Source organism: Orcinus orca, chromosome 1 (assembly GCF_937001465.1).
Source record: "Orcinus orca chromosome 1, mOrcOrc1.1, whole genome shotgun sequence".
In the NCBI taxonomy this organism is placed as follows: domain Eukaryota; kingdom Metazoa; phylum Chordata; class Mammalia; order Artiodactyla; family Delphinidae; genus Orcinus; species Orcinus orca.
Genome location: NC_064559.1, coordinates 113,832,927 through 113,842,725, shown reverse-complemented (window position 1 = coordinate 113,842,725; position 9,799 = coordinate 113,832,927). Strand labels below are relative to the sequence as shown.

General features: G+C 41.1%; 1 protein-coding gene across 20 annotated transcripts in view; it reads right to left on the bottom strand.

The window, feature by feature from the left end:
* ST7L (suppression of tumorigenicity 7 like) overlaps positions 1-9,799 on the bottom strand; it is a 150,921-nt gene that overhangs the window by 69,022 nt on the left and 72,100 nt on the right. The window contains exon 14 of one of the 20 annotated variants that reach the window (XM_012534511.3): positions 3,967-4,167. The exons of 14 other annotated variants lie outside the window; for them this stretch is intronic. In XM_012534511.3, the coding sequence (XP_012389965.1) occupies positions 4,138-4,167 (30 nt within the window). In that variant the 3' untranslated portion in view covers positions 3,967-4,137. Of the gene's footprint in view, positions 1-3,966; positions 4,168-6,011; positions 6,180-9,799 lie in introns of those variants that run through there. 5 more of the 20 variants (XM_033435399.2, XM_004263192.4, XM_049710315.1 and 2 more) reach the window with 5 other exon arrangements.

The following is a 9,799-nucleotide window of genomic DNA, read 5'->3' as shown; positions in this document are numbered from 1 at the left end:
GAAGGCGAGCTGGGTCTTGGGGCCAAGGTGGTAAACAGCTTAGAAAACAACCTTTCCTCATTTATTCAACAAATCTTTATTTAGTGACTCTCCAAGTCCTGGTGATTATTATCCTTCAATCCACATTTGGCTTAAATTGGGGAGTTCCTTCTGTGCTACTACCCACTGCCTAACTAAGCTTGTAGTGGTAGAGTCTCCAGAGATAGCAGGCTTAGTAAGCTAAAGGGCAGGACACAGAGTCCCCAAAATCATGATCTCCTATTTTTATATGACTTGGACAGTGGTTATCTCTTGCCTGTTGATATTTTAAAGGAGAAGAGTGGTATAGAAATTTGCAGTTATGACAGACCTGGGTTGAAATCTCAGCTGTGCCAGTTACTGTTTTTGATATTTTGAGAAAGATACCCAAATTCTCTGAGCCTCTATCTTCTCACCTCTAAAATGAGCGTACAAACTTATATCAGATATTGAGTTTTAATTACGCCTCAAACTCCAACCAATAGACCCTCTTACCAAAGCCTGTAACTGGTCTAGCCCATCCTGACTTCTCACAGAATCTTCAGTTCAGGACTATAAGGTATTGACAGCAGGCTGTATATTAAGGAGCCTACCCAAGGAGTTCTGAATATAGGCCACTTTCCTTTCCCCGAGTTCCTCTCCAGCACCCCTTGGGGTCCTCACATGTTTGTGGAGCAGCTTTACTCCGCACAGGCAGCAAGAGGATGGGGGTGCTATAGCTCTGGGCCGTGGGGGCAGATTTATTTGGATGATAGGACTAATATTTGTGTAACCTGCTGAGACCTATGTGGGAGAGTTTAGGGTGGTTTTTCTTTTGGTGAAGGGGTTTGCTCCAGTTTCACATCCATTAACACAAAACATGAACTAGTCAGGGCCCTTGTGGTCTGCGGTGAGGGGATTCCTGTGGAGAAATAGGACTGAGTGAGTCAGGCCAGGGGAATGTCTTCCTTGCAGAGTGGAGTCAACTGGATAACTGATGAGCCAATGGTGGGATTAGGGAGGGGGGAAATGGGAGGGGAAAAGAAGAGTTTCTGACATCTTGAGCTAGGATTAAGAGGAGGAAAGCTCTAAGGTAGTGGAAGGGTAAGGGGCTCACAGTCAGTCTGAACTCAAGAATAGAGTTGAATGAATTACAAAAGGATGCTGTCTTGTATCCTGGGCCACTGGGAAGAGCTCTCAGGTCCCAGTTAGCTTCAGCTCTTACAAGGTTATCCAGGTTACCACATAAATGATAGCCTAGGCCTTCCATGGGAAATCAACCTGAGCTAAATCTACCTGTGTTCTATTATCTTATTCTTTCTTGGTTCTTACCCTGTGGAAGGAATCGGGCCTCTTCTGGCATCTCATACTGCTCTGTGCTTTTCCCTGGGCTCCAAGTTCTAGTTCATAAAGACCAAGTTTTGCAATTTCCTATAAATGGTTAAGAGAACAGCAAGCTGTCCAGAGAGTGAGAGGTCTGAAAAGTGAGGTGGATAGTGAGAGAAAAGAGGTCCATGTAAGCCCCATTACAGAGGCTATGTGGCTCCCAAAAAGAATAATGGCCAAGCAATTAATTTTTCCTCTTATTCCTTAGCTTGCCTCTGCATTCCGACTGGCTTTACACAACTGGCATCCATTCTGCACTATACAAACAGAAACTAATTTATCTGGAACAAGCAGCAAAATGAGAACTTTATTTGGTGCAGTCAGGACGCCATTTAGTTCTGCTGCTACTCACTCACTGCCTCTAGTCTTCCCCTTGCACATCTTTCCTCTGTTCAATAGAGGCCTGTCCCTCAGATCAGCAGTCTCTTAGCCTGCCACCTCTGTTTCACTCCTTCCTGTTGGTCTTCATTTCTTTTAGCTTTTAATATTTATGTATAATGCATTGCAGAAAATGCTGTTTGGATACAAATTAAGTTAAAAGACATTATCCTTTAAGGATCTTAGAATCTTTTAGAGAGGGCACAAGACTTAAATACCTCAGCTGCACAGCCTATAGCCAATTCCTCTTATGTAAAAGTAAGAATGCCAGCCTTAACATAGTCCTGCAGATAAAAGCCAACTTGTATTATTGCTGGCCTTGAATAATAGCATGAATCCATACTCTTCCTTAGAGTGATACTAGAAAAATGAAATCAGGGACTTCAGATTATTTAAAAGAATCAAACATTGCCTGGCCCTGAGGGTCTGTCTGCAAAGTCTTGTAGGTCTGACTCCTTGACCACTCACTGCCTCAGTCTTCTTCCTCCCTGTTACAGAGAGTAATTTCTTCCCTTTCTCTCACCTCCCTTAGCAAGCACACCAACCACTAAGTCCTTCGCCAAATTCTCAGACCCACTCAGGACCTTGATTTCTCCATGGCTTAATATAAGAAAGATAACAAGGATTTTTTTCCCCTCAGCCTTTCTGAGGTTTTATGTAAATGCCCTCAGTGGTCACAGGGCAGAAACCCAAGGGAGGAAGGCAGGGAGAGTATGTTTCTCATCCCTGGGAGGCCTAGATGCAGCCTGCAGCCAAATTACAGCACCAGAGAACAATGTAATGCATTCCTGGGCAGGTCGGTGGGACCCTGGGCGCCTGGGCCTTGTGGAGAGAGGTGCCAGACACAGAGCTCTCCGTAAGCAATCCTGCAGAGCCGCCCCCTGGTTCAGAAATGAAATACGGGAGAGCTTCACATTATGCAGAGACCTGTAGCTCACACCTGGTTATTGATGGCCTTGGTGGAGGCCTCTGCCCCCACCCTCCACTTGGGAACTGCCTGCTACTATGGGGGTTGGGCATCTTTGAAGCAATGTTGGAAAACAAGAAAGAGATGTTTCCTTTTCACTCTGCCCTTCCTATCAGCCTGTACATAACCGTGAGGATATATATACACAAATATCTCAGGCTGCATATGGGTTCTAGTCATCCTCCTTCTCCCCAACAAAAAAAAGAAAAAAGCAACTAGATTTCAATCAAACACTTCAAAACTCATACCAGTAACAGGGGTTCAGCTATAACCAAGGAATATTATAAAATTATCAACATGCAAGCAGCTGTTGGTTTGGGGACTGGCACCCCTCTGGGAGGTGGCAGGAGAAGGATACAGAAAGGGCATGGAGAGAAGAGATCAACAGTGGACAATTCCCACCCAGGCAGAGTGGCTGAGACTGTAGAACTTCTCATGGCTGGTTCACGCTGGAAAGAGTGCAATTCGTGTCCTACATGCTATGAATGATAGGGCAGTCTCCTATGACTGCACGAAGTACGATTATCAGGCCTCCTGCTCATGACCTGTTGTTGTTTTTAACTCTTACTAGGTTAGAAAACAGGATAGCTTTAGGTTGCAGAGATGATCTCCACAAGAGAAAGGCACTAGAGGGGAGCAAGCAGTGGCTTTACTAGGGTAAATATGTCACAGTTGCTGCACTAGACTGAGCTTTCCCAGAAGCTGGTGATTGGCAGGTTTCAAGTAACGGCCAGTGAGGTGTCAGTAATATACCTGTCCCTGACCCCAAAGGTCAAAGTGATAAAAGAGAGGGTATAGGTACGTTTTTCCACTTCCCATTTATGGCTTAAATGATCTCTGAGCATCTCTGTGGTCCTTCCTCATTTACTTAAGATGTTTTAGTCATCCTGGATTTGAGAAAGCAAGGTAAGCATTCTCCCTTTTGTCCCCTAACTCTGAACTGTTCTGGCTTAAAATTTGCCTTTGCTCACTTCCATTCTGCCTACGAGTCTATGGATAGAGCAGCTGGGCATGGGAGTTCTCTCTCTTTGGCCAAAAGAAGCCAAAATTGGATGACTACTTAACACCATCAACCCCAGTAAGCAGACTTGACCAAACAGAAAAGCTAAGCTGAGTGAATTAAAAAGATAGTTTAATCCACAGCTGTTCTATTTGACAACTTTCAAGGTGGGGCTTCCCCAAGAATAACTGTGATATTTATAAAAAGGTTTTTCATGTATAAACACTTTAGCTTATATGTAATTGTCTCACCAACCCTGTGATAGGAATTACGCTCATTGTACAGGTGCCGTTCAGAGAGGCTCTGTGATTTGTCCAAAGTCCTGTGGATACTGAGTGGCTCAGCCAGAACTCAAACCAAGGGCTTCTGACTTCAAATCCTGTGTGTTCTCCTCAAAGACTGAGGGTGCCTAGGGCTGGAGGCACAAGAATCCCAGCACCTTTAGGACAGAAATTGATACAAAATATCCTAGGAGAGTATACATGAGCAGAATTTACAAAAGGAACAGCTTAGGCCTTCCTTAACCTCATCGATGAACCCCCTTTTTGCCATTTCTGCCACTAATACCACCACCACCAAATGATCACTATACTACATTTAGTGGTCCATGTTTAATCAGCTCTGGTTCCTAATTCTTTCTATTCCTTTTTTCTTTTTCAGATTAACAGTTAAATTTTTGTTTTAGTTTTATCTAGTCCTTTTAAAGGGATGCTAAATGTGTAGACAGAGCAGAAGTAGTCATGAGAAGCCATGAGAGGAAGTTATTAAAGCTTTGGGCTTTTAAAGTATGTATTAGAATTTCCTTTGAGAGTTCAATCTTTTTAAAAATGCTCTCAACTCCTGGTCTAGGAAAGTAAGAACAGGGAATGAGAGTGCTTAAAAAAAAACTGTCCTATCCCAGGCCAGATGCCTACTCACAGCCCAGTAAAAGTCCTGGGACCTCTAGCCAAGACAAGCTATTTATCTACACCAAAGCAAGGAGTATCTACCCTGCAGAGAAACCCGTGCAAGATGAGGCAGACAGATTTTCACTTGATCAAAAACTTTTGCTGCTCTCAACCCCTCCTCCTACCCTCATTCAAAATCTGGACTTCTGTTTAGGTCTGAGACAGTGAGACAAAGCAGCTCCAAGAGATGATGTGTGTAAGGGGAACCCTTCCCTGTTCAACCCTGGAATGCATTCCGTTAGAGACAGCATAAGCCCTCACATATCCTACCTATCCCACTCCTGAACCCCAACTGTGAAGGCAGAAAGGAAAACTGCAGGAACACCATGTTCATCAATCATAGATCTGGGATGCTACAGCTCCCTGACCTGGGCCCCCACTTGAGCTAGGGGAAGAACACCTCATGAAAACAGTCTACCTATAGTTAGGATTTCTCCCAGAGCAAACCTTACTTTTTGGTCCATCGATCTTGGCTCTCACTGTTCTCCTTGCTTCCCACCCCCACTGCCTCCGCATGTGGGCTCAGAAGTCATCATCTAAAGAATTCCACTGCTCACCTCCTGCATAGCAGCACAGCCCCATGAGGCCGCACACCAGATGGAGGGGATAAAAGTACGAGGTCATGGCTTCTAGCAAGAGGCTTTTTCTTAAACTAACCCTGACTCCTGGAAAAGAGGCAGAGCAGGAGAGTGTCGAGTGAGCTGCTGACGACAGCAGCTTCAGAGGTCTTGTATAAAAAGCTAACTGAGCTTTCAGTGGAAATTTCTCTACTCCTGGTCTCATGTCTACTTCTTGAAGGTGTCTGAACAGAATGCAGAGACTGTCAAACCAAAGGGTTAAATCCTGCCCAATTGTAGGGACCTATTCAGCAGGCTGCCATACACATGCTAAGGTGGAGGCCAAACCCTGAACACATACCCCGTTTCTCCAGGAATGTAACTATGAATAAAGGGAAAGGGTATGGAAGGTGGACTAGAACTCAGGGGAAATTGAAAAGGTTGTCAGTAGGCCTTCAAAATGTTTGTGTATAATACACAGACGGAGATGCAGAAGGATCATCATTCCTAGAACTGTTATGTTTGCTGGGTGACAATGTACAGAAGCAATAATTACAAAGAGACATAACAGTTTAACACTGAGAAACAGAAGTCTCAGAATAAAGGAATCAGGTGAATGAGATTAATCAGGCTTTCTATAGGAGGTGGCTTTTGAGCTGGATTTTTAAAATATAAGGAATGTCCTGGTTGAGAGAAGAGAGAGGAAGGCATTCTAAATAGAAGGAACTGGTTTATGCTGAAACTTAGAAGCAAGAATGTGAAAGCAATATATAAGGAATTTCAAGCAAGTACATATTATATACACTGGAGAATACAGAGAAATTAGAATGCTGAGATCAGGGCTTAAATAATGTGAGGTGACTGCATGTGCCCAGACTGTCAAATGGCTCAGAGTCCCCTACAGAGCCACACAGCATCTTGATCTATGTCAGTAAACACCAGGGCACCTATGGGAAAACACAAGGATGAGTCCATTTGTTACAGATACTGCGACTAGAAGACAGCTACACTGTAAAACCCACAAAATGCTAAGTATCATTAATCACAGTTCCCTATCATTTGAGATTCTGGGGTAAATAAGAGATATCAAATATCCTATCCAGAACTGTGATGCATTAATGTAGGTTTACGGGCCTAGAACCTGACACAAATCAAGCCAAACTCTTAAGAAATTAGAATGTAAAAAAGGAATTCTTTAAAATAGAAAATACATGTTTCTTTCCCTGACTCTCAAACTTAAAACTTGACTGGTCCCCTATATCCCGTTTGGCATACTGGACTTTTGAGGCTAGCACATTCACCATAGCTGCGGCCATACTGAATAGGAAGAGAGCTATGAAAGAGCTTTAGGGACTGCAAAATCAGTTTACTAATAAGTGAGAGGATAGTTCTGGTGTACTACAGGGTGCTAGAGCAACAGCCAAAGACAAGATACAAATTCCGATTTCATAAACTTCGAATTAGGTCTCTGGCTTCTTGCACTTGTTGGAGGCAAAAACAGAGCTATTTATCGGGCTTCTGCCAAGTTTCCTAACTGAACTTTCCTAACCTCTGATGACAAAAACTGCAAGGGCAACCCTGTTCTTCCACAGCATTTGCCTGGTGCCACTTTCAAAAACAGAATATTGAAATGTATGTGTGTGTGTGTATATATACATATATGCATTTATACATATATATGTATATATATAAATTATATTTATGAACATTGAATAAGCCAAAAGGTGAGCAGTATCTTAAATTTTTGCTTTACTTAACTGGCACAATTTAGTTAGTGCTGGAAGGGAGGCAACCATTTAAGTGATAGCATTTGTTGGTATCATCTTGGTATTTTCCTCCTCCCCTAGGCAGTTTATAAAAGGTGATTTCTGAAACCCTTCACAATGGAAAAGCTCAAGGGTTTACATTCAACTGTGACACCACTATGAATTCATTAAGAAGCATGTTTCAGGTTGCACTATAATTTCCCTATGTAACATAAACCCATGGAATCTGACATAAGCTGATTGCTCATGCTGGTTATTTTATTTACATTTCTGAATGGAAGGGACCTCAATACTCATAAAATATCTTATTAACTTATTATTTTTCATCTGTTCTCCCAGAGCAGCTATTATAAAACAGGCATAGAGACATAAGTCTCAACTTGTATGACTGGTTAAGCAACCAGGGAAAAGTTACTGCTCCAAAGCAATTTTTTAGAAAATAATTCAATATGGAGCTTGAGACCAAATGAGATATCATTACTCTAAATGCCATGTGAAAGATAAAAGTTAAAAAAACAGTGTTCATTATCTTCGTTGAAGTCCTATGGGAGTAGGAGGTAGTTCACAGGAACTTAGGGGGTCTGGAGTTTACCTAAGTCTTTCTTTAGAGACCTAATGTTAGCAGACACAGCCTAGTATAAACGGGAACACAGGTGAACGGATGAGAGTGGGCTCCTCACAACCCAGAAATATGAATGCGCCTCCTCACCAGCATGCTACTAATCAGACTTCTGAAATGGAAGATACCATCATGCATCTAATTCATTATTTGGAGATGTATGTTTTGTTCATCTATCCAAAGAATAATAATTTCCACTTATTCCAGAAGATATAGCAAGCTCAGATAAATTGCTAAAGAAGTAACAATTACCAGTTAACTCCAGAGCCTGATCTGCGGTCTTCTGCCTGTAAGTCTGTGTTCAAATCATCCCACTTTCTTTCTTCTGCTGCCACACTGAGTTAAATCAGTATATTCTTCGACCCTCTAGCCTTGGGCCTACTCTTCTACTCAATATACTTTCATCATTTTACCATATCTAATGATTACATGCCTAACAGGATAAATTCCCCAAGGACAGGTTCTGTACCTATTTTTAAAAATATTTTAATATGTATTTCAAGGTCATATCCCCAATGATCCAGTCAGTACATATACTTGACTGAGCCCAATAAAGATAGGAAATCTTTTTCAGTTGTTTAGAGAGAAAATCTTGGCAGTTCCCCCTGTAAAAATGTAGAATTATCCAGGATTCAGAATTGATCAGCAAAATTCAGCTTAGAAGAGAGGGAAAAGGCAGCTTATTTTAGTACCTTAATCCAATATACTTTTATTATTTTCCTTAATTAACCTGATATATTTTCAGAATCAGTCACTGCAGGGTACAGCTTTGACATGAACAGTGGGCTCTGGAAAATTCTGAGTGGTTCTTTCCCTTTCTTTCTCACATGTCCACAGAGGTACATGAGCACCTAACTCTTTAGTACCTAACTCTTTAGTCCTAACTCTTTGCTGTCCCATTCTGCTTCTGACATCACACTTTCATTTTCTAAACCAGGATGGTCCTTAGCCCTTATTAATCTGTCATTATTAGGAATGAGAGGATATAAAAGACAAAGATAAAAATGAATGAGTATAGTAGGCTTTAGTCTTAGGGCAGCTACTATATGAATCTGAGGGGTGACACTTCTTATTTCAATCTTGAGTTGTGGAGCACTTCATTTTTTAATAAATTCTAAACTATTCAGATGAACATAATGAATACTGCTGTTTACAAAAACACGAACTTCATCACTTATGTCTAAAGATGAAAGTCTTTCATGTCTGATATCTGAAAAAGAATAAAATAAAGAGACCTCCTTCTATTTCCTCTTGTTTGACTGAAAGGAAAAAGCCTCTATCAGTCTAGATTGACTTTTTTGGGTCACTAAATCTTATGTGAGGCATGTGAAAATAACTCATCAGTCACTTCTAGTCAAATGAATAAATCTCCAAGGATGAACTAATCTACTGTTATGGCAGTAGCCTCTGTCTTACACTAATACATGTCTTGCCTACCTTAAACCCCTTACCACTAGACTATGAGTTATTTGTGAACAGGGATTGCATTTTATATTTCATAAAGGTGCCCAATAAATATCTGCTCCTTGAATGAATGAATGATGAACAAATTCATTACTAGTAACATCTGAATATAATGAATTCAAACACCAAAAACTTACAGTATTTTACAGGATAATCATTACCATACTATAGCATGTTAAAGAATATTAGTTAACATATTTTTAAATGCTGAGGCTCTTTAAAAACTAAACTTTGAAAACAAATTAAGATAAGCCCTACTGGAGTCTTTTCATTCAATAAGCCAGTACTGAAACAAGAATCTTTTCAGGGTATCCAGGATTCTGAACTGCATGTTCTAGTGCAGGTTTTTGGTTTTGGATTTTTTTAGAGTCAGTATTATAAGAGCTAAATTACACCAAGAGCAAATTAATAAGAAAAGTCTACACAGCTAGGGCTTTGTTGAATAGAATCCCTGAGCTCCCAATAAGGACTAAATCCCAAAGGGATCACAGTCAAGTAAATAAAAAATCCATCTAAATTTTATCAGAGGGCAGAGTTTCAACTTTGAATACCCCAGCAACCAAGGATGAATTATGTATAAGATTAGTAAAGTGCCTTCATCCACGCCCCAGCCAGAGAACATTCTTCTATCTCACTGTGACTGAAGGAAAAATAGCAGTGTATTTGTCTGCCAAGAACAGTTGTGGCTATACTCTAGGTAGGAGTTTAACAACTGAGG